We start from the raw sequence: 24,837 nt of genomic DNA, 5'->3' as shown, positions 1-24,837 counted from the left end.
TGGGCTCTGACTTGAGAGCCCACCAGGCTGTCTTGCTGTGATGTGCTTAATCAGCCGAAAGAAACGCACATGCACTCGCTATGTGGCACAAAAACTACAGCTGCTCAGGCTTCGTTCTTAGACTGCGATCTCTCTGCTCAGCATTATTTATGACCCCCCCAGCAGAACTGTGACTTTTTGGCACCGGTTTTAAAGAAAGTTTAATGTGACTTTACCTTCCTATAGCACCTTCAAGTTGTTTAATCCTCACTCTGACCTGTTCTTATCTTGGCTTTGCAGCTATCTACTTACTTAGGTAGATAGCTGCTTCTTTTTTTTTGTAATTATTACTATGTCATCTTTTAGTATTAGTAGTGGACGATCCCCTTTGCTCTTATTTTGAAAGTTTAGCCTCTGCTAGCCAGTCCTAGCCATTATAGCTAATATATTCAGAATATGTGAGACACTCAAATCTCCTGTTCCACCATCTTGGACTCCATCTGTAGACAGTAGTCCTTGTTCTGTACAGGAGAATTATTGGGAACTAACAAGAACCTTGAGCAAGTGGAGAACAGTTCATGTGCTGCTCCACAGAGGAGAACAAGGACTCTTTAAATGCATTTATTTATTTTTTGACTTGCTGTCTAGGTCATGTGGAAACATTGCTTTGGATGAAAAGAGCCTTAGGTCTGATTAGTGGTTTCCACAGCTGCCAAAGCTGAACTACTGTGTCACATTTCTTTTAACATCAAACGCACACAAAAAAAACCACAAAACCTTCGAGTTGAAGTTGCAGATATGCTGGCTGTAACAGCCAAGAACCGTTGTTTGCAGAACTTTTTGACATGGACTAAATCAACTAGTTTTTCAACCACAAGATTGATTGAAGTTGATGTACTCAGCATCACAATATAGGGCACGTAGACCCACGCTGCAGCAGGTTAGTTTTTTGCTGAACCCAGATCAGCTCTTGACTTCAAAAGGAGGCCTAGTGTACTTAATTCCAGCTCCATTTTCCATAAGCTCTGTTAGCAAAGCTTTGCATTGTTCACAACTCACAGCGATCCTTATTTGTGTTGGTGCCGCTCGTCAGTTGATCCACCTGAAATTTGCAGCGGTTTCTTGTTGGTGTGTTTGGACAAAGTTTGAGGTAGAACATCATGTGGTATCTTCAGAAAAAAGCTGCGCAACACGTTGTTGCTTTATAACCGTTAAAGTTTAAACTAGAACAGTTTGTGCGCCTGTTTGTTGAATTGTTTACCTGTGTCCATGTACCATTGCGTGCCTGCCTGCTGTAGGGCAGAAATTCCACAGAGAGCTTGTGAAACAGCAGGAGGCCAGAGGATCCTGGGGAAATGGTCGTAAACCGGTGCCATTAAGATGTGCTATCAAACGTTGGCCTAATGCTCTGCTGTTCACAGCACCAGTCCTCACTCACCTTCTGTTCTTTAATTTGTTCAAGGTTACTCTATAATAGTGAACTGACTTGAGGAATAGACTGTTGAGTAAGCTGTGAGCCATTCAGGTGCCAGTTTTGTCATAAACCCCGACCTCCTGCTTTTCTTCTTCTTCTTCTTTTCGCTGTTATTACGTAAGTGTTCTGCACAGTGAGAACTAAATTGCCAAAGCAATAAGGCAGACTGCGGGGTAAAATTGAAGGCAGAAAACAACATTTTTACTTGGTGGAATGAGGCATATGTTTCATCGGTGGTGTTCCAGTGTGGATACCTCTCTCTCTGGAGCTGTGAGTTTTATAATGCAACACTTAAAGACTCCAGAGGCGTTTCTTTTGAGCCACTGGCATTGTTTGTGTGGGCTGGGCTGTGTTTGGTTGTTGGCGTAAAAGCTATGCTTTCGTTTGCTGTTAAAAAGGGTACAGGATTTCCTCTGCACAGCCTGCAGAGCTTACTACGCCCCCAGGGTCAACAAGAGCACTTCCCTCACACAGGCTGTTTGGATTCAAGCACTTAAGCATCATATATTTAATATGTACCAAGGTTATAAAATGTCTAGATTTGGGTGCCAGACGAACAAAGTGCCACACTTGACCTTCTGAAATTCCAGCTTGCATACTTGTCTCACGCTCGCGTCCACCCACCTGCCGAGCCACAGTTGAACTTTTATGATGTCGCCCACACAGCCTTGCCTTTTCACTGAATGGGGTTATTTTGTGGTCAGTGTTTACCACTGCTTTATTTTTCTTTTCTCAGATTATGTCCTAAAACAGCAGAGAAAATTATCGTAGTATTATTCTGAGCATACTTTTCACCACCAGAGCTTCAGCTAACAATTACTTAACTTTCTTTTAGCAGTTTTACATATACAAATGGTGTTTTTATTTACTCTCTAGAGATTTGGCCTACAGTGGTGCTCTGAAGTTCACGGTTACTTTTTGGAGGAAGTTTTACAAAGACATGAACGAGAGACACGGCACACAAATAATCCTGAAGAAAAATCTGTGGCAGAACTCTGAGCCAGGCAACCACCGAACTGGCAAACCCATACTGAGGCTTTTGTATTTATTTTAGTAAAGATGTAACTGTGATTATTGTATTGTTGGCTTACTGTAGCCATAATGAGCTAGGAACACTGATCAGGGCTTGGGAGGTAGAATGTGCCATCTACTAAACGGAAGGCCAGTTGTTTGATTTCAGGCACCTCCAGTCGACACGTGAAAGTGTCCTTGGGCAAAAACATGAAGTGTGAGTGTGTGCATGATTGTTATAAATCCCTTTAAGGCACTGATTAAAGTGCTTTATCAGTTTATTTGTTAAAAAGCAAAAAAAAGTAAACTACACAATTATTTTGTCCATGTTGCAGAAAGTTAAATCTCAGTGTTTGCTGTTTTATGCGGGGGGGGAAATCATTATTTTCACCAAAACAGTCATTTTTTCCAGAAACCCAACTCGCAGAAAAACCCACCGAAAGCTGTTTGGATGACTTAAATCGAAAGACGTCTCAGTGTTGTCTGTTATTTGTAAAGGTGTTGGCGGACAAAGAGTGCTCACAGGGAAGAACAAATATTATTTCACTTCCTTTTGAAGTACTTTTTCCTGGCTCATAATTGGTCTTTAGGGGGGGTGACTACACATGAAAGCATGATTGGTCCACATAGTTGCAGGAACCGTGCTGCCTTATTTTGTAAAATTCCTGTTATTTCTGGCCATTTAATAAATAAATATGTATTTTATGCTTGAGTAAATGAAACCCTTCTGATTTTTTTTCTTAGTGCAAAGCCTAAAACCTCTCTCGGAGGTTTCTTTGGGTATTTTTTTTTCTTTTTCTTTTTTGCTGGATGCTGGCAAAACCCTGCTTGTCTGATTTCTGATGAGCTGTCAGCTTTCTAAACACATCCCCGTTCAGTTATTTACACATGGAAGAAATTACACGACAGCTCATCACGTTATGCCAGTGTGCACTATCCTCTGATGAAACCCCACCCTGAATCCCCCTCCACCCCACAAGTCTTTCCAGATAGACACTACTTAGCCCTGCAGTCTGTCGTCTGCCCTGAACCTGTGATCAGCAAAGACCTGAGCAGTGTGACGCTGTTCTGCTTACTCAGGTAGAAAATCCCCTCGAGGATGTGCTTTTAATTGAATGGTGTCTCCAAAGTGGCTGTACTGCTGGAGCATGATCCCGCTCTGAGTACTGGCCTTCACACTCTGGCAGAGGTTTGCTAATGACTCAGCCTGAGGAGCTAATCCATTTGTCTCCCATGCCTGATCAAAGATGGATAGGTACTGTGGAACATTAGGCGATGTCATGTTTCTGATAGCAGATGTGCACTACTTAAAGTCTCTGGGCTCTAATTGTGTGTAGAAGACGAAAGATGGAGAGGGTGGATTTAAAGAGTAGGTATATTTTCTAGTCTTTAAATAAACTTATTCATATTCGACACAGTGGGTAGCTCTGTATGTTTGATATTTTTTTTCCTCATATTTTTGCACTGAATGCCCTTCCAATGCAATCCCAAAGGGATTTCTGGGGATCTTTTGCTTGTTTGCCGATTGTGTGATATTGAGTGTTTTAAAGCGGCTCAAAATTTGTCTGATATTATTCCAGTTTCTTACAGCGTGTCTGCGATTAGCAACAAACCTGTGTGGGATACATCCAGTAATTGGCTGGATTGATTTAGTCTTCACCCTCTCTGCTTGAGTGTGAAAATGCAAGAAAAAAAACGTTGGCCACTTAAATAATTGGGCCCACCAGTGTGAAGAAAGTTAGTCCTTGTTTCATTTTCGTGGGTGAATTAGTGACATTTTAAGGATTTATGTTTTTTTTCCTCTCATCGTCCCTTCACCTGTTCCTTGTTCACTGTGTTCTCAGTTTACCTGCGTCACATTTTCCTCTGCAGTCAGTGATGGAGGCACTTACAGTATTTGTTACTTCTTTACTGATTACTGTCTTTACTTTCTTTTTTCTCAACTTTTTTACCTGTGGTTTCGGTCCTTCTTCTTACTGGGACTTCTAGAGGCACAGTTACTGGAGATCTATGCTTCAGCATTAAATTTACACCCTAACTGCCAGTGCTGTGCAATACTACAAATTTTGGTGTTGATCCATTACCAGCACAGCCAACATTGCCGATACAGATACAAATACTGATACTCCTATATAGGGATGGGTATCGTTTAGGTTTTATCCGATACCGGTGCCAAATCGGTACTTTTGAAACGGTGCCGGTGCTCAAACGGTGCTCAAACCGGTGCTTAAAGAATGGAGAACACAAAATTAGTCCAAAAACCTCTCATGTTCAGCTGGTTTTTTGTAAAAAGATAACAATGTTAGGCTTTTCTGCAGCTATGGGGCATATATGGTATCACTCTTGGCTGGAAGCAGTGCTTAAACAATGGAAAAAAAACACAAACTTTGTCCAAAAACCTCTCATGTTTAACTGTTTTCCACTTTTTCTTTGGTCATTTTAGCCTTTTTGGCCAGGGTGCAGGGAGTATCTGCCATCAAACAAGAGGACAGCCGCATGTAGCTATGATGATGTTTGCTAGTTCACCTTACCTGCATTAATGTAATAACGTGGTTAGCCCTACTCAATTACAATTAAATTACACACGAATAACATTAAGCTACTCATCCAGAGAAGAACGGCTGCTGCTGCATCATCATCCGTCATCATTTCTGCTACACTGGCAGGGCTAGGGGCCAGGACTCTACTCTTCGGGTTTTTGGGGGATGTTGCACACTCCGGGTCCAATAACAAGCACCACACCCGCAGTAGATGTGCTCAGTGTGAGGTCTCGCAGCAAGCTATCAAATACGGCGCATTTCTCGGCTTTTAAAAAAAACGCTAAGCGTCGCCAGGTGTTTCATCGGATTCGAGGTGTTACCTCCTTTGACAGTATCACAGTATCAGCTTAAAGCACTTGTTGCAGGCTGCTGAGTTTGCATATTTTGCTGTGAAGTACAGCCAGACTTTTGACCGCTTTGCCTTGGGCACTTTTAATCTGTAGCTCTGCTCTAAAAGAACGTACGTACGTACCTGGCCCCGCTTACTATCCTTGGAAACGTAAAATGATTGGCTAGAAGTGTATCACAGCTCAGGAAAAAAAAGCACCGAAATGTGCACTGCTTTTCGGTCTGGTTACTACCGTTTATGTCAGAACCGGTACCCATCCCTACTCCTATATGTAGGGGGGAGAAGTGTCTTGATTAATGAGATGAATTGTCATCAATTTGCAAATTCTGAGCATATTTTAATGATTACTAAATCAAAATAATTTTTGCTTTCCACAATAATTAGTTAATACAACAAAACACCTTTTCAGCTTTTTGTGTATTTTGAAACAGATCCTCTTGCACTAGTATCGATCCAATACAGATACCAGCATTGGCACTATCGATATTTGTCAATCCACCCACCTCTACTAACTGCAAACCTCTCTGAAACCCTGTGCTGTCAATGTAACTAAATGCCAGTTTGATGTATCATCCACTTCTATAGCTTATACCATAGCCTCTATGAAGATTCACCACAGAAGTCTGAATCAGGACTTAGTGGGTCTGTGAGGTCAGGTTTCCACGTCATTTATCATTTATTGCTGTATGTGAATGACAGTAGCTGTAATTTCCTGTTGGCTTATTTACAGATTACATCCTCTTTATGCTGGAAGTGGGAAATGAAGTCTGCAGTGTGTCTCTGTCTCCCTCCTAACTGCAACCCTGCTGTGCGAGTGATTAGCAGTGGAGCTGAAACCTTTCCCCCTCCCATAGCTTTGTAATATATTTTTGGATTCGTTAAGAGTCCTGATGCAGATCATCTGAAAACGGCAAATACTTTTGTTTCATTTTATTTATTTATTTGTGTGAGGAGGGCGACTTAAAATGTCTGCTTCACTGACCCTCGTCGTCTTTCTGCAGGAGCCCTCACGGTCGGACTGGTCCGACAATGTCAAACGATCCACGGACGAGACCGGACTTGTATCCCACCAAGGCTGCCCCCAGAGTGGGTCACCACACTGTTCTTCATCATCATGGGCATCATCTCCCTCACAGTCACCTGTGGACTGCTGGTGGCATCACACTGGCGCAGAGAAGCCACCAAATATGCCCGCTGGATCGCCTTCACTGGCAGTAAGTGAACATTTTCCCTGAAACTGATGAGACGACCTTTAGAAATTCCCCTTCACCACACCACGTCAGTATATTTATGCATCTATGCAGAGCAGTGAATAATAAAATGGGAGGAGGTTAGGTTGAATCGATGTAGAAATTTGGTTTTAGCCGAGTCTTGCACATCCTCATTTACATGTGTGATAATGTGCACGGCAACAGAAACATCCGAGGCTACGCACAGGATATCAGTCAGTTTGTGTTTTTCAGAGTGATGCGAGGACCTGCGTGTGGGCGTGTGTGTTTTGTTGCATTTGCACATTTATGAGAATTATTTTATTTTTTATTTTGTTGCATTCTTGTCGATTATGCTTTCTCCCTGAAGCCGATATTGAGTTATGCAGTTTGTCTGGTACTTGAGTGGGTGGCCTATGTGCCACGGCAATTTTTTTTTTTTTTTTTTTTTTTTTTTTTTTAAATCTCCCTCTTTGCCTTGAAATCGCAGCTCCTCTGCCCCCCCCCCCGGACATGATTTTTGTAAAGGTACGCTTCCACCATTCGATAAGAACTTCCATCTCGCGTACTGACTGTGTCTGGGCTGGTTTCGTAAGGCTGTGTAGGAGGGTGGCATTTGATTGGTCAGACAAAGACAAACCTGAACGTACTCGTACAGATGCAGCAGTGGTATGTGAAGTCACAATGCCCTGCAAAAATTGTTTGAAAGCCTGTGTATTTCTTTTTCTCTCTCCATAAACATTGAAGTTTCTTTTGCCTGCCTGGCCGATTGCAGATTCATATTTTTTATTTTTACTTTTTTTTTTCCTGATCATGTGATGAATCACTGCTTTTCAGAATCCCGATTTTCTTTTATTTATTAATTTTTTTAAATTAATTTATTTTTTCCCCCGCTACACAAACTGCCTGTCCACTAATCACAAAACAGTGTTACATGCTAAAATGAAAGCAGTCGAGTCATTGTTTAACGACTGTACTCAAAGGAAAGTAAGAGCGTTGCCATGGCAATTGTGAGCAGTTGTTACCCCCCTCCACACCACCCTCCTCCCTTCCCATGTACAGCTTCTGCTGGGCATATTAGACAAGAGGTATATTTTTAGTTCAGCTTTAAAGCATGAAAACGTTTACCAGCAAGGAAATAAATGAGGGGAAAAAAGGTTGGAGGAGGAAAAGACTTGTGATCTATTTGAGAGATGAAGCTACGCCTGTGGCAACAGAGGGAAAAGTGATAGAAAAGCATCACTTTTTCTATTTTTAGTACCCCCATTAGTTGGCACTTTAGAGACTGATGGTCTACCTGGGATTCTCTTGTAACTCTTGAGCGGGTAAGGTGGATGAAAAGGGGAGAAAAGTGCTTGATGTTGCTGAATTTTTGCTGTGACGTCTAAAATATTTCATGTGGCTGAGAGAAGGGGGGGAGGGGGGTTAAGTGAGAAAAAAAACTGGTGTGATGGTAAAGATGGCAAGCTGAGCGAGTAATCTTGTTTTTAGACATAAAGTGAGAGGTTGTTGCCCATGTAAGGATGCAAATCGAAAGAGAGGAATAAAGTGAAGCTGGTAGCAAGAAGGCAGGGCTGGTTCATTTTGGGCAAAACAGGTGATGAAGGTTGAGAGGAGGTGGGCAGTGTGTAGTGTTACTGGCTCCAGGCCATCGGGACTTGAATGGACAGCTTTGTGTAACTGGCACAGGCCCGCCTCTGTGTATCGCTGTGTGCACACCAGCAGCGTTTTCCCCCAAAATATGAAGGTCATCTGTGGGGGTGGAGTGGATGCAGAGTTATAGAAAATGTCATTGTGAAGATTCGTTAACAGTAACTGCAAACCATTCGCTAATTAATGAAGTTAGAAAATGAACAAAGCAGCCTTTTCTCTCTCTTTGGATACTATTTACAGCTTCTTCTTTTTTTTTTTTTACCACTTTAAACAGAATCATTCTTCTAGATTTAACACTGAACTGGTTTCCATGGATGCCAACTTTATTAAATAGCCTATTGATCCTTTTTTTTTATTGTGTTTGTTTTGCAAGAGAAGCCACCCAGATCCTGCAAATTTTGAATTAAAAATCTGTGATCCATCCTGAGAAAAGTGAGTCAAGGCATCAATGTCGTGTTTCAAATATGTGAGTTGAGGGGAAAAAAAGAGGAAATCTTGTGTTCTTTCTTAAAGGGGGTTAAACTGCTGCTTATGGTCCTTCTCTGGGTAGTTGCACATTTATGTGATTCAGGTTTATGAGTTGCAATGTCAGAGCTGAATTGTGTTGTGTCTAACTGATTAAAACGTAATCTGTGACTACTGCTGGTGCACAATAAGAGATACTGTTTAAAGACCTGAATTTTTTAAAAAACCCCAAAAACATCAGCACTCAGGAGAGTCAGAGACTACCAGCAACATAAAGCAGTAGTGCTCACACTGGTGGTATGCCTGCTGGTGGAGCACTGAAGCATTTCTGATGTGGACACATGTTTCCAGGGGTAAAACTGCAGAGCACAAGAAGTTATTAGAATCTGATTGCTGAAGGAAGAACCACCAAACAAGCTTAATGGAATCAAAATTCAGGTTTGATTTATTCAGGCAGTCCTATCTGAAAAACTAGCATGTGCTTATACTCCCTATACAACAGTTCAACTGAAACATTTCACAGAAAGAGCTACTAAATTATCCTTTTAGAGCCCAAAAGATGATGCACTATATTGCCAAAATTATTCTCTCATCTGTCTTCACACACATATGAACTTGAGAGACCAAGTCTTGTTATGCCGAAACATTACGAGTTCCTTTCACTGGAAGTAAGGGGCTGAGCCCAACTCCTGGAAAGACAACCACACAAAATCCCCCGTCCACCAAAGTTTACACGAGCAGTGAGACTCGTCCATCAGGCGGCATCCTATCATGGTACCACGCTGGAAAATAAGAGACACTCATTCTCTCAGGAATGTTTGTTGAAGCAGTCTGCGTGCTTAGCTTCTTGATTTTATAGACATGTGGTCATGGAACTGATTTGAACACCTGAATTCAATGATTTTAATGAGTGAGTGAATACTTATGGAAATATATGCTGTGCATGAAATCTTCGCTATCTGCTGTTTGGTTGGCTCAACTCGTGCTGCCTGCTTCTAAATGACCTCTAACTTATCTTTGCAGTATCTTGTTATTTAAATCTGTCACATTTCTGATGCAAAGAGTCATCTGTTAATGAGCAGCATCGGTCTCTTTAGTGATACACTAACAAGCAAGTGCAGCTCTCATAGTTGCTGTTAGTGGTTACTGCTGCAGATTAGACTTGTATATTAGATCGTCTGGATTTATTAACACTTCAGTCTACAGCATGAAAACCGTGACACTTCTCCCCAGATGTAGGGAAAACGCTGCACCGGTGAATTCACAGAAATAATATAAATATGTTAAAATAATATTCTGAATAGTATTTTAAAAAATTAAATCAGCATCCTATAGAAAAGAAAATGTATGCTTAAGCAAGTTGAACAAGGGAGCAGAATAACTACTTGTAGCATGAGTAATGTGGTAACTGTTACTCTTTACAAGTATTTGTATTAATGATTAAATTATTTTTCTAAATCTCTGTTGCCATAAGAAAGAAAAACTGCATATTTGTCATTTGAGCAGGTTTCTGCTAATTGGAAGCGTGGTGGTTCGATCTCTCTCATTCAGTCTTATGTGTTGAAGTATCCTTGTGGAAGCTTCTAGGATGCATCCATTAACGTGTGTGTGTGTGTGTGTGTGTGTGTGTGTGTGTGTGAGAAGTTAAAAGGATTTAGGCATAGAAAGGGGTTTATGTATGAGTGAGTATGTGTAAATGGGTGAATGAGCCTTGTGGAAAGAAAGTGCTTTGAAAGCTCAAGTATTGTGCATTTACTATTTTAGAAAAGGTCCTTAAATGATTAAGTAGCTGATGGTTGTTTTTAGATATTTTCTGTCAATCAACTAAAGAATTAATCGGATAATTGCTGCAGCTCTCTTGTTTGAGTGCAAAGAATGACTGCTTCTCTGAAGGCTCCATATGTCACTGGTTGAAACACTTAAGAGAAGCGTCTGACTGAAGTGCACTTTGCTCAAGTTTTCAGGTATAACGCTGAGTCGTGTATTTTTGGCTGCCTTTTAGCTCGCCTCACGAATAAACACATGTCCGGAGTAATGAGCGGGCATGAATCTAAACTCGAATTGTGATGCAAGTTTACTCTGCTGGGATCTTTTGTGCTCGCTAACAGACAGGAGGAAAGCAAACCGGTAGGTTTATGAGTAAAACCTCATCAGATGACGCAGGAATTTTTATTCGTGATGAAAAACGGCTAATAGGAGCACAACACTGTAAAACCGGTTTATTAGTTAGTAAAATACCTGCGTGAATGTCACACTCGGTTAATCTTGTTTAGATTAAATGCAGGCGCAGTTACAGCTTGGTTGCCAACCCATAAATATTCCTAGTTTTATTATATTTTTGGGGTAATGTGGCAAACAGATAGGCACGACTCACTTATTGGATTTCTATATCTTTGCCTTAAGAGAATAAAGCGTATAAAACTTTAAACTGTCTGAAATTTAAATTGCAGGAGAATCTAAAAACAGACTCTTTGCTTCATTTTAACAGTTTATAGTCAGTCTGTTATTTTATGCATATTCTACATCCTAGTAAAACCTTTAATCTGTGAATTGCAGGAATTAAGTCTCAGATTTTTCTTTTTCGGGAAACTGTATAGCGAAACATTAAAATTTGTTAATCGGTTTGTCCCAAAAAAATTGAGACTCAGATACTAAAATTAACATTAAGAAACTCATTTGCAACAATATCGATACTATCTTTGCTGTCGTGCCTCCTCCACTTGACGCAAAGCACACAGCTCCTTCCTTTGCTAACAGCTGAAGTAGTTGATGTCATTAACACTGAACAATACTTCAGGAGGAATTTAAAGAGGCCAGTAAAGCTCATGTTAACATTAGCCATTTAACTATTCGCAGTTACCCGATAGCCACATTAGCCAAATGTTATAAGCATTCGGCTAGTGGACTGCAGCTCATGGATGGAAGAGTCCTGGTGGTGTAGTCTTGTTGGTGTCACAGACACATGGGGAAGCGGCCAGGACTGTGCAGATCTGCGCCGAAGCCGTAGATGAACTGAGGAGAGAGTCCAGAGTGTGGAGAACAACTTTACCGTAATACGTTTTGTGCAATAATTTAATGATTTAGATGCGTTAGGTATGTATTTGTTTATTAGTAAGTTCTAAAATATACTTTACCTCCACCATCTGAAATGAAATTATGTAAATCATTTTAATTAGTTACTTTAAAACTAAATCTTCTATACTTCTGTACCCCGTGATATAGAAAATGACATTGAATATTTTTCTGGGTATTGGTATAAAGTATGAAATTCTCGTTCTGTGACAACGCTGCTTGTAACCCAGTCATTAAAAGCAAGCGTTGCTGGGCAGCTATCTTGGTGTTGCCTCCAGGCAGTTATTTTAAACCCTTCTAAACTTTAATTTTTAAAGCTCACAAGGATGAAACTGTACGTATTATAATTTGTATTTAAAACGTGATGTTTTGGGGCATTTTTCCCTTTTTTTTATTTATTTATTTGGACAGTGAAGCTTTTTTTAAATAGGAAAGTGCGGCTAGAGCTTTGGGGAAGACACACATCAGATCCCTGGGTCAGAATCGAACCCAAACCGCTGCATCGTACCTCCGTGACACATGGTCACCCGCTTTTTCAGGTGAGCCAAACTGCCACCGCTTATCTGCATCTTTGTGACAGTAATGAGTTGATACGCCTGTCACCACACAATTAATGCTGTTTTGAACTTGTATTCACACATCAGTGCAAGAGCAGGACCGGCTCATATATTTCACAGTTCGGATTTCTTATTGGCTCTTCGGGGTAAACTGCCATCTTCGCCGTCTGGCATTGATTTCTATTCAGGGTGCTTTGAGCATTGCATTTCTCTCCTATGTCTGTCTAATCTGAAAATGGCTCTTTATGCTTTCACAACATGTCACATAACCTCAATAAGTCAACAGGGCTTCTAGAGTACGGACACACAACTTTTTCTAAACAACAAGGAAGTCACTCTGAACTGATGTAGGAAAGGATATCTAATGCAGTTTCCGTTTGCGGTGTTGCTGCTTCAGGCAGTGCAGAAAGAAGTGTTGATCTAAAGAAAAAAAAATGCACAAAAATGGTGAAAAGCTCTTTGATAGATCAGTTATTTTTAATTACTTGAAGCTATTCCACAAATTCTGCACAGCCATTGATTTGGATTCAAAAACCACAGTTTGCTTTGCTGCTTAACGTCACTGTGAGTTACATAAGTTGTCTCAACTGGACCTCGAGCTTCAGTTACAACACTTTCAAAGGAAGGAAGAGAAAAGGGAACCTTTGCTATTGGCAACAGCTTTGTTATTCCATTTTTCACCTACTTCCTGGACATTTGAGTAAAACCACACGATGGCTTCATCCCTGATCTCTGCTGTGCTTGCTCTGCAGCCGCTGACTTGACCACTGTGTGTTGAGCAGAACATCACACTGTTTATTGAGAATGGTGCCTGTTGCAAAAGCAGCGATTCCCAGCATGCGGTCAATGCGCCGAGCTAATTGATCCCGCAGGGCTTGATGGTGATTGTCAGAGCTCACCAATCAGCGGAATTGGATTTGCAGAAGGAAACCAGGTTAACACAGAAAAAAAAAAAACATGTCCCATGGTAGCTGAGCTCCTGTAGGGGCCTGACCTCTACATCATGTACTTGGAAGACACACTGAGACATTAAATTCAGAGTTCTCCGATATGTAGCCGTTTAATAATATAAAAAGGAAAATTATCTGGTCCTTAGCAGGTCTTAGATGAAATACAGTATATGTAATATTACACTCTCGCCATTTAACAAGAAATAAATGCAGTTGATTAACTGATCATTAGAAAGTGAGAGCTTTGGCTGTTTGCAGATCTGTAGCATTGAGGTGCCAACAGAAAGCCGTCATTGCTGCTGATGCTGGGAGGAGTTATGAGGCCGTTTTGAAGCAATTTGAAGTTTATCGTTGTGCATCGAGAGATGATTCACAAGTGAAAAATATTCAAGACAGTCAACAATCTTCCCAGAAATCCCTGTCCCAGCAAGTGTCAGCCCAAGGTCATACTGTGCTTCAAGTGGCTCTGTAATTATTATTTTTTAACCTTAGTGCTACAGCTCTACTTCATCATCATCCATTTCATAGCTGCTCAGAGAAACTGCAAAAAAAAGGGGGGAAAGGAAAAAAAACCCAAGAGCTATATCTCGCTCTACAGGCCAATTAGATGTCAAAATTCATGGCAGCACAATTGGGTTACCAGAAGAAATCCTTTTTCTCTAAAGAGAAGAGGGCAACACAGGTCATACAGCAGCACAATGATCCCAAATATCAAAGCAAATATACAACCGAATTGCCTGAAAAGAAAAGAAACAAGGTGTTGCAGTGACTCAGTCAAAGTCCAGACTTTAACCTGATTGTTATGCTGCAGAGGGACCTGAAGAGAGCCGTGCATCAACAAATGCCTGTAGAGTTCAATGAACCGAAGCATCGTTGTAAAAGGAGTGGGCCAGAATTTCTCCACAATGATGTGAGATACCAATAAAGTCATTTAGAAAAGTTTTTCTTTTTCTTTTTCAAGCTATTGCTGCTAAATGTGGTTTTACAAGCTCCTGAATGCTTTTAGTTTTTGACAACTAAATGTCATCGTAAGTTGATGAAGGTGACTAAAATCTAAAGTGTAAACTTTGTTGTGTTTTACCAGGGAAAGTTGCTCCACACAGTTTAGAAAGCATCTTATTTTCCTTGCCATCAAATGTGAAATGCATCTACTCATCTCTTCCTCCTAAATGTTGACATTTTGTCGCATTTTCATTCAACTGGGAGGAAAAGAGTCAGCTGAACTAATCGGATCACCTCCAAACTTGTCCTGCCTTTCTACACTTCTGATTGGATCTAGTCTCCCCAGAACAAATTTAATCTCGGTTTTTATTCAGTGACGAAAGTGTCAATATTTGTATGAAATCCAATTAATGTATTTGCTGTCGCACATTTTGGGGGGTTTATTTTGGGTCTATATTACGGTTGAGTTGCATTGTGGGTAAAGTAGTTGATGGGCTTTGATAAGAAAGAACACATGGAGTGGAGTTTACTGTCCTATACCTCAGCCTTGGAAAACTTTGTGTATTTGTTCTGTTCTGGTTAGTCTTCGACGGCGTTTCCTTCAGCATTGCTTTTGCTTTTCTAACTTAAAATCTTAGGACTATCTTTTCTACTTTGATGAACACGTTTTTTGTGCCTAACTAAAGGTTCAATTAGTAAATCACACCTCTCATGTAACATCTAGTGGCAGTCTCAGGAAACTACAACATCTGCAAACGTGTCATTTCCACCACAGCTTCTAACATTTGTAAATTTGGTAAATCCCTTTTCTGGATTTGACTTGACTTGCAGCGTATAAACGGAGCTGCAATGTGCTTGTTTAGAAAGCTTAAAATGTGATTACTGATCTGCACCTTTTAAGCTTGTAGAGAAATGTACTGTGTTAATCAGCCTGAGGTGGCATAAAGAGCTTGTTTATGGTTCTTGGAGAAGCATTTACTGAAACTAATGGTACATTCTGCTAGTCTGGGAAATGGTGTCAATTCATTTTGAGCTCAAGGGAAGAAGTTAATGATTTACCAACAAATAATTCACACACAAACTTTACAAACTTGAAAGCTTAAATCAAGCCCATTACTGCTGGCTGGCTTTCTTTTAGAGATTTGCTAAAACATTTAACTGTGGAAAAATGCTGCCTTCAGGTGCTGTAAGAAATATTATTTAAATATAAACGATGTCAGAATGCAAGCATAACTGGCAAAGAGGACGATTTCTGGGATTTTTGAGACACAGGTTTGGACGAGGACGTTGACATGGTTCCTTAGAAAATGTTGCACATTTATTAAGAACATCACTCAAAGTCCAAACAAAGTTAATCAGTATTTTATCAAGATTTTGATGCTGAGCTGCACATCTGTGAACAACAAACCTCTACTGTGTGTGTGCGTGCGTGCGGCTACTCTGTATAAATACACAGCACATTAGTGGTTTCCAGCCTTTCCGTACTGTCAGTCCCCCAAACGCTCTTCGGTAATCTCATGACCTCACAGGTTTATTGAAGATGAAAGAAAAAAATCCTTTTGTCACCTGAACTTATACTTTTTATATAAGTAAGCACTGAATCAGGGTTTTTGCTTCCTCGCTGGACAGACGGACATCTCTGAGGTTTGCTGAGGATCAGGTGTCTCCTTAAATTTTTTTTGAGCAGTGTATTAAAATGTGACCGAAAAGTTATAAGTTATGGCTTTTTCACTTTCTTGGTTAAGTTTCACTCTAATGATTGTAGTGCTGCGTTTACCTTGTAGTCATATATGATGTGCTTTTAAGTGTTTTCAGTGCCTGCTTCAATCTTCTGTCTATAGAAAGTTCCAGCTGCTGCTTTCATGAACATGTCTCTCTCTGAGTGTTTCATTTCTCCGATTTTCTGCAGTCAGCTGCTGTTCATCAACTGAATGTTGAAGTTTTCGGGGTATTTTCAGCGATGTCTGCGCAGCTGCCCTTTTTGTTTCCTCTTCGGAGGAAGATTTAACTAAAAATAGAAATGTCTCATTTCTACAGGAGACTAAATTTGGTTTGGGCGAGCTTGGACTCAGGCTAGTGTATGCTTGTCAGACTAATGTATAATCTATGACGCACATTAACATTACATAATTGAGTGCCTCTGCCTCTCATCTTTGTGAAAATGCAAGGCAGAATTATCTGCATGCCATGGGTCTGTTTGCTTCTGAAGGGACAATTACACCATTTGAAAGGCGGTGTTGTATCTCACTAATGAACTCCCGAAAATTGAAGTCAGTTTGAGGCTATGCTTTCTGCTCAAGCTGATGAGGTTAGGCTTAATTTTCTGAATCCACTGTGGAGAACAAAGACTAGAATAAGAGCTGACACTCCTTTAGTGTCATTTATCAGTTCAGTCTGTCCCCAGAGCTTATTTTACACACAAGATTTCAGTGCATTGAGGAAAAGCTACAGATTAATTCGAGTCATCTTTTAAGGAACTAATATTTTTCCTCTCTCCCTCCCTTGCTTCCAGTGATCCTGTTCTGCATGGCGGCGCTCATCTTCCCAATAGGCTTCTATATCAACGAGGTGGGAGGCCAGCCGTACAAGCTTCCCAACAACACGGTGGTCGGCTCCTCATACGTGCTGTTCGTCCTCTCCATCTTCTTCACCATAGTGGGACTGCTGTTTGCAGGCAAAGTTTGCCTCCCGGGCTGAGGATTCCAACGCTGTCGCCTCTGGACTGACACGAGAGGCTCTGAAAATGTCATGGGATTTAAAAAACAAACAAACACACATGCAAAAATGACTGAAAATCAAAAACGACTAACTCTGGCCAGAAGCCTGAAACGGGGGAAGTTTCTGCTTATGTGTCGAGGGACCGCAGCACCGTGGAGTACCCAGCGACTAAAAAGACGAATAAATGAACAAAACACTTAAAGGGGACATGGACGCAAAAGGTTGGGGGAGTGCGAGGGCAGCCGAGGCTGCTGCAGCACCCTGCCACTGTTGATTTAAAAGAAGAAAAAAAAAGAGAAAAAAAGAAAAAAAGAAAAACGGTGTCTCTCTGTTGTTGTTCTGTTGGAAAGGGTGCTCAATGTGCTGCTGTCATGGCAACCGCGACCACAACGCTGGCGCACATTTCTTGAGGACCACTAAAGTCACTCCTCGACATGATTTCCAGCCACCCGCCCCACCTCGCCGCTCTCAGCATCATCTGCGCCGTCACGACCGCTCCTGTTGCTGTTTTTGGCTTCTCTTAGCTATTTTTAGTTTTGTGTTTTTTCTGTTGTTGTACAATTTGTGTTCTTTTTTTCTACTTCTTCTTCTTCCTCCCCCACCACCTTTGTCCACTGAAGTTGTTTGAGTGTTACTGAGGTTCACTGAGCTGAACCCTTGAAGGAAACCCTTCGGGGGAGGTGGGAGATTGCAAAAGCTTGGCTCTAGAGTGGGGTTTATTCTCTCCTGTCACATTTGCACAGCCCCAGGTGTGTGGGAGAGGTGAGCAGCTGAGGTCACAGCTGTCAGGGGGCCACACACGGGCTACTGTGGATGAGAGGAAGATGCAGGTGTGCTTCCTCTTTTGTCTCCAGCCGGCTACTGCTCAGGAACAGGTAGCCCCAAAGGGGAGGCTGACCTCCCTGGGCAGCAGAATACAAGGTCAAGCACCATTAAGGAGAATGCCACTTACTGTAAGACCTTGCATAGTGTTATTAATAGCAGCAAAGTATTAGCGAGTGTAGACAGCTCTGCTAAGCCATCAGCTAACGCCATCATGCTGATACACTCCCACAGCCAGTAACTAGAAGACTGTGAATTTAGAGAATCATCATAAACGCACCTCGTATTTATAGTAATACACTTAATTGCGTTAAGCACAGCCACATGCCTAGTGGCCTTTTCAAAGTATTTTGTAGGGATCACTGCAGTTTTGCATTTTTCTGCAGGTTGGGAGCTTCCCTGAGTGGAAGCTGGAAGTTACAAGTGGTGTGAAAATAACATGCGAATGCTAAAAAATCAGTGGTATTCTCCTTTAATGTTGGACAGGAAGTAAGTGAGCCAGGAGCAGTTTGTTCGTTCTTTCTTTCTTTCTTTCTGCATAAGTGAACGGACTGCAGGTCAGGTCCATGCATAGGGGGGCTGTGCCTCGGTTTGCTGCTCGTGATGTCTGTGAATGCAACACACACATACATAAACGCACACAAATACAAAAATATATTTACCCTTGCAGGGTTTTTCCTGGCCTGCAGTGAACCTTCAGTGAGTTATTTTCCTGTAGGTTTGAACACTTCACATTAAAATTAAACCTTTAATTAAAAAAACAATTTGGTGATTCTGGCATAAGGTCTTTTAAAGGAGCCCAAAAAGTCCTCTGTGAGGGGGAAAGCCCTGCACACAGTCTGCACTGTGTGCAAGCTAACATGGTTTTATTGTAGTAATTACTTTATCAGTGTCCAGATTAATTTGCACCACTCTTTGCTCACCACAAGTTCTTAGCTGTCTTGCCTTCATCAGGGTGATGTCTGAGGTTGTTTCTGGTCTCTTCCTACAAATAGAAACTGCATAAAATACAACAAAAAGAGTGCTCCTTTAACAAATATAATCAATTAGGTTTGAACCATGTAAATGGGACAATATTGCAGTGCTCTGTACCATTTATACTAACAGTGAGGGTTGCGACTACAGTAGTTGCCACTCAGACACATCCTCCTCATCAGCACTGGTATAAGAGTAAAGGTAATAATCTGTGAATTTCTGAACTTTTATACTGATATATCTTTAAAGGAAGTAAAAACCAACACAATGGTGTCTTCAGCCCAGCTGGGCAGTGGTAGCACCAGTGTAAAGTTACAATGATCCTCAGGCAAGTTTTGAATTTACTAGAAGGCTCTTAGTTAGGATTTAGAAGTGGACTTATCAAGGTTGATTTGTTATGGATAACATCCTTGGGACGTGCGAGTCTCTCGAAAGTTAAAAAATAAAAATAAAAAAATCAGTGAATGTTGAGATTGAACTGATAAGTCTGACTTCTGTCCATCGACACAACCTCGTAGCTCACACACTTCTGGATTAAACACGGCACCAAATTCAAACAGATACAATGTATCCATCCTATCTTCCATTGGCCTTCACAGAGCCTTTCCTTAACTAAACAAATAAAATAAAATAAAAAGTCACAAGAGGCAGAAATGATTCGTTTTCCACCAGCACTGGGGTGTCGGCACAGGATCGTTGGAACTACTGTTCTCACTGGGCGCGTTTGGAGCTACTGCAAGAAATTCAGCAGTGATTGGCAAATGCAGCCCACCGATTTGTCCAATGTGATTTTTATCTTCTTCCCACGGAAATTACCCCATCAAACCTGTCAAAATGTGAGCCAGTTCTTCAAAAATACACCACGGCAGAGCTGGCCCAGCATCAGTGCTGTGCTGGTGGGAAAAGAGGTGTCACTGCTGAAGCTGGAACCAGCAGAAGATTAGCATTTCTGATTTATTATTGAAATAGCTGCTGATTCATTCTCCTTCAGTCATTGCAGCTCTTTCACACATTCATACCATACTGTAAATGTAGGGAGCATGCAAGCTGCTGACCCTAGGACTTGTCCTGGAAAGTGTGTGTGTGTTGAACCGATCGCAGTCGCTCACTCGCCAAGTCTTAGACTTTTTGTTTTGTATTTTCTGTTTCCTGCTCAACTTTTCTTACTCTCAGTCTGATGATGTATACGGCTATTCTGTACACTTTGCAGTGCCCTGTCTTGGTTGGTTCAGTATTGTGCCATGACCTACTTCTTTTTTTTTTTTTCTTTTTTTTAAATAATGTACAGACACAAGAGGCAGGATTTCTGTATTAGAAAGCACTGTGCATTCAACAGTATAGGTAACAGACATAGAAGCACCACAAATGTATAAAAAAAGAGAACTTCTTACCTCATTGTTTTTTGGTTTGTTTGTTTTTTTTTGTTGGGTTTTTTTTTGTTTCAGATATTATTTTCTAATGGTGGCAACATGTGTGCCCTCTAATTTGTCTCTTGCCTTGATCGGATGTCTACACGTAAAGCCTATGATCATAGGAAATTATTTATCACTGAATAAAAAGAGAAAAGTGGGTGTGTGTGACTCTGACACGGTCTCTGTGTTGTGCTTATTTAAAATGGGTGAATCTAATCGAGAGGAGGATGACGGGCGAAGCGGAGCAGAGCTTAATCTCATTATGTTTTTGTAGGATGTGGCCCAAATGTACTTTGCCTCTTCCTACTTCATTAAATCGAAAAAGAGCTTGTTCTCAGACACAAACCTGCTGTGATTTGAGAGCAGCTACCCATGATGCATCAGTGAAGTGCTTTCTGAGTGCATTTTGTTAAATACTCAATGGTTTCTCGCTCTCACGCCGAGCCAGACCTCCAGCACCGCAGTGTCATAAACAAGAGGCGCACATTTCCTCTGGACCTGTGAAGATCGTGTCTCACTTTTTCTGCTCGCCCCTCAGTGACCTGGAAATCTATTTTTATAATTATCTAAGCTTAGTCACTTTTACTCCTTCTAATTTATTAGTCCCCCTCAAAGTACTCGCACCCAGATCAAAGCAGTGGGATAAATTTTAATCGGCCAATCGCATCACAGCAACTCGAGTACACATAGGCATGTATACCTGGTCAAGATGACCTGCTGAAGTTCAACTTGACATAAAGTGACTCTGAATGTGGCATGGCTGTTGGTGCCAGACGTGTTGGACGTGTTTCGGGATCTGCTGATCTACTGATATTTTCCCCACACAGCCACCTCAGGGTTTACAGAGACTACTCAGGCAAAGAAAAAATTTCTAGTGAGCAACGGTCCTCTGGATTGAAATGCCGGAGGTTCTGGGAGAATGGCCAGACTGGTTTGAGATGAAAGGCAATAGTTACAATACATTGAACCTTAATGCAGCAGAAGATCAAACTAAGTGCTACTGCTGTGATCTAAGAAGAGGAAACGGGATATAACTGGCAGAGGCTCAGCAAGAATGGAAATGTTTGGTCTGATAAGTCTAGGATTTCTGGCAGAGTCGTTGGCATAAACAGCAGAAAGCATGCATCCATCCTGGTCTGCTAGTGTGGGAATATTTTCTCTGCACACTTTGTGCACCACAGTCTACCTAAGTATCATTACTGACCAGGTCCAACTCTTTATGACCCATCCAACTCCAGTCCTCAAGGGCCGGTGTCCTGAAACAGGCAACTGGCAATTCAGCCATTTGATTTATGTTGCTGCAGCTCATGAGGGCATGAACATGGTGCAATAAAAGTCAATTTTTCCAAATGCTTACATTTATTTACATTTACTTGAGTAGGCTTAGGGGTTGCCACCTTGGGGTGCAGTCAAGTCCTATAGTGTCTTGCTAATGACCTACTAATTTTATTCATGTGTGTTGCAGCGGGGACACATTTAAAAGTTTCAGGACATCAGGCCTGGAGGTCTGGAGTTTGACACACCTGCTCTAAAGGGTGCTTCTGAGAGGATACCACACCATGTCACAAGCTCTAATCCTCTACAACTGATGTGTTGAAGATGTCAATCTCACTGTACACAGATCCATTAGAGCACCTTTGGGACTTGATGGAACGGGAGAGTCACATCATGGATGTCCAGCTGACAAATCTGCATCAACTGTGTGATGCTATCATGTAAATATGGCGCAAAATCTCCATAGAGGAACAGTCCAGCAGCTTGTTGAATCTATGCCATGAAGAATTAAATCAGTAGCAACCCAGTACTAGCAATGAGTAGCTAATAAAGTGGCCCTTGAGTGTATATACATAAGTAGCAGATAGATTTCTGCCTTTGATTTAGATATATCTGTTTAAATGAATATCCAGCACCTGCTACAAAAGATTAGAGCTGATGGGAAAACACGAGCAGCATTGACATTCATTGGTTTTCCTAAATAGAATTTCCTTTTCATTCACTAATAATGGCACTTACTTGGCAAAATCAATCTCAGGACTATTCACAAAAATCTACAAATAAGCACACAACCCAGGCCCATTAAAGCAGGCCTTTCTATTCATGTTTCTCATTCATTCAGCAGGAAGAGTCTCCTTCATTCATTTCTCACTTTCTCCTTGTCGGTGCACAGCTGAAGATGAAAAAGCACTGCTCCTCCCAGGACTGCACTCCCCATTAGCTTCTCTGTGACCTGCAGCGCCCAGTTCAGCTCCAGTGGTCTTTCCATTTAGGATTTCAGAAGGTCACAGCAATTCAGCTCAGTGCATCACATCAGGCCACTTTGCTCTGCTTTCTGATGACAACTTAGGGATGTTTGTAGAAAAACAAAAAATAAAAATATTTTCTGGAAATTTGATCTCAAGTATCACGAAAATCAGTGGTGGGCAGCATGTTTGTTTTTTCCCCAGAGGGCCGTGCTGACTCCTATAAAGTAAGAAAAGGGCCGCAGTTTGGATAATGACATTGAAACCGAATTCAAAGGAAGGAAAATAAACAGATATTTAACAAAATTTTAATTAGCCTGGATTTTTCCATTTGTCTGATGGGACAGTTCACTGATGAAACACAGCACTGGAATCCAGTTAAATACCAGCATAGACTAACTGCCGTCATCTGCCATAAGATTCGTTTATTAATGAAGTCTGCGTGCCTTTCCCCACTTGTTTCACTTGCAAAGCTTCTCTAGTACAGTGATCGTAATGATGGAAACCATTTAACTCTTTCAGTGGCTGAAAGAACCAGCAGCTGATGCTTTTTTTGGAAATATTAAATTTATGTCAAGAACCAACAGCAGAAATCTATGAGTGCTGTCTGCTACTGCAGTGGTTTCCTACCTGGCTTCAAGATCCTTTCAGGAGGGACCTGGAATGAATCTAAGTTAATTACAGATGCATAAACAATAAATAAAACTTGAGCGTTTGCAGTCACGTTAGCAGGTCTGTGAGGTTGTTCTCGATCACAGCTGAGCTAACATCAGCTTAAATACCGATGTTTAGTTATGATTTTGATCATTTTAGGATGTTAGCATTCTGATTATGCTAACGATTTTGCTAATTCAGTTTATAGCTCAGTTTCTGAACTCAATTTTCTTAATTTCTTTCGTTTTATTGAATCGTTTCATATCATGTCATGTTAAATTGAATGCTTTCACTGTGGAGTCTCCAAATGTGAATAAACTAAGCACACGCTGTGATTTATTAGCTTGTAGGTCCACCTTTAGCAGCAACAGCTTGAATCATTTTCTGCCTGACTTTATCAGTCTCCCACATCATCGTGGAGGATTTTGGCCCACTCATCATTAAATGTTGCCTCTGAAGTTTGTCGGCATTGATTTTTGCACAGATCTCTTAATGTCACAGCACGGCATTTCAGTCAAGTTGGACTTTCTCTGGGTCTTTGCAACACCTTAATTATTTTTCTTTTTCACCCTTTCTGTTGGAGATTTGCTGTTTTGCTTGGGATCATTAACCTTTTGTGTTACCAAATTTTAGGTAAGCTTTAGACAACTGAAGACTCTAGAATACTTTGGTGCACAAAGGACTTCCTGGTAGACTCAGTGACTGCAAAGTGCCCAAAACAAATCCTAATCGTCTCCCATCTTCCACCACGCCGAACAGTCGGTATGTGGCATTTTCTTTTCACCAGATGAGCTTATATTTCCTCCTTGGCATCGTGTTAAAACACACCTGAATGCTCAAGACCAGCAAACTGCCCAAACTTCTGCTTTTATAGAGGTGCTCCCATTTTGCTGATCATCAATCTGATGATCATGATGAACACCTGGCTTGGAAGCAGAAAGGGTGTGTTCTTTTTTCACATCACCTTATGTATAAAAAATGGAAAGAAAGAAAGGTTGGAAACCTGTTATGGAAAAAGTAACGTGTATTTAAAAATGACTGAAGAAATATTCTCATTAATCTAATCTATACAACTGAAATAAACAAAGTCAGGCTATGCTTCAGGTAGGTGCTTTTTTCTTTGTTTTTGCCTTCCCTCACTGCACGCGTGGATAGATCACCCTGTATTTACAGAGCCAAAGTGAGGGGGGTGAGAGTAAAGCAAGCCAAGAGGACTCACAGATGAAGCTGCTTGACTCGATTTGCTCTGGACCTCCTGATCGGCAGCAGATGCTTAATAGTGAGTTATTAGAGTAGAGATCAGCACTGACAGATCCAACGGCAGCGCTCTCAGCCCAGATGGAGGTGAGTCCTCAGCGCTTCGTATAACTCACCAGCTAATCCACTGAAATACAATATGCACTGCTTCGCCTTTAAAGGTTAAGCACATCATTAGCTGTATCTATAAAGAATTTGTGAACAGAGCATCAGTACACGCAGTATGTGACCCAGGCTGGATTTCATCTTACTATCCAGACCTCGCTGAAGTTTAATTAAGAAAGTTTTCAGTTTCAGAGGATTGTTAAACAGCTCAGAAGAAGCCCTTAGCCCTGTAGTACATGGTGATGGATTGTTCCCATACGACTGATATGATTAGTTGATTAGTTTTTCCTGTGAAAATATTAAACTTCCTGTTGAGAGCTCAGTGTGGTTAATTGGACATTATAACGCACTTTGTAATTTTGTGTAAATGTGCGTCATTTAACAGCCATCTGCTGAACCGAGGCCACACGAGTGTCACATTTTGTGCTGTAGCTGTAGTTTTATTACGTATGAA

The 24,837-nt window shown here is 41.1% G+C and overlaps 1 protein-coding gene across 1 annotated transcript in view; it reads left to right on the top strand.

Annotated features, from left to right (window-relative positions):
* mosmoa (modulator of smoothened a) overlaps nucleotides 1-20,301 on the top strand; it is a 30,350-nt gene extending 10,049 nt beyond the window's left edge. Inside the window, exons 2-3 of the mRNA XM_026165032.1 lie at nucleotides 6,355-6,567; nucleotides 16,713-20,301. Coding sequence (XP_026020817.1) covers nucleotides 6,355-6,567; nucleotides 16,713-16,897 — 398 coding nt within the window. The 3' untranslated portion in view covers nucleotides 16,898-20,301. The remainder of the gene's footprint in view (nucleotides 1-6,354; nucleotides 6,568-16,712) is intronic.
* The last annotated feature ends 4,536 nt before the right edge of the window (nucleotides 20,302-24,837 follow it).

Source organism: Astatotilapia calliptera, chromosome 4 (assembly GCF_900246225.1).
Source record: "Astatotilapia calliptera chromosome 4, fAstCal1.2, whole genome shotgun sequence".
Lineage (NCBI taxonomy): Eukaryota > Metazoa > Chordata > Actinopteri > Cichliformes > Cichlidae > Astatotilapia > Astatotilapia calliptera.
Note: the sequence above shows the minus strand (reverse complement) of the source record. Positions and strands in the feature narration are given on the sequence as shown.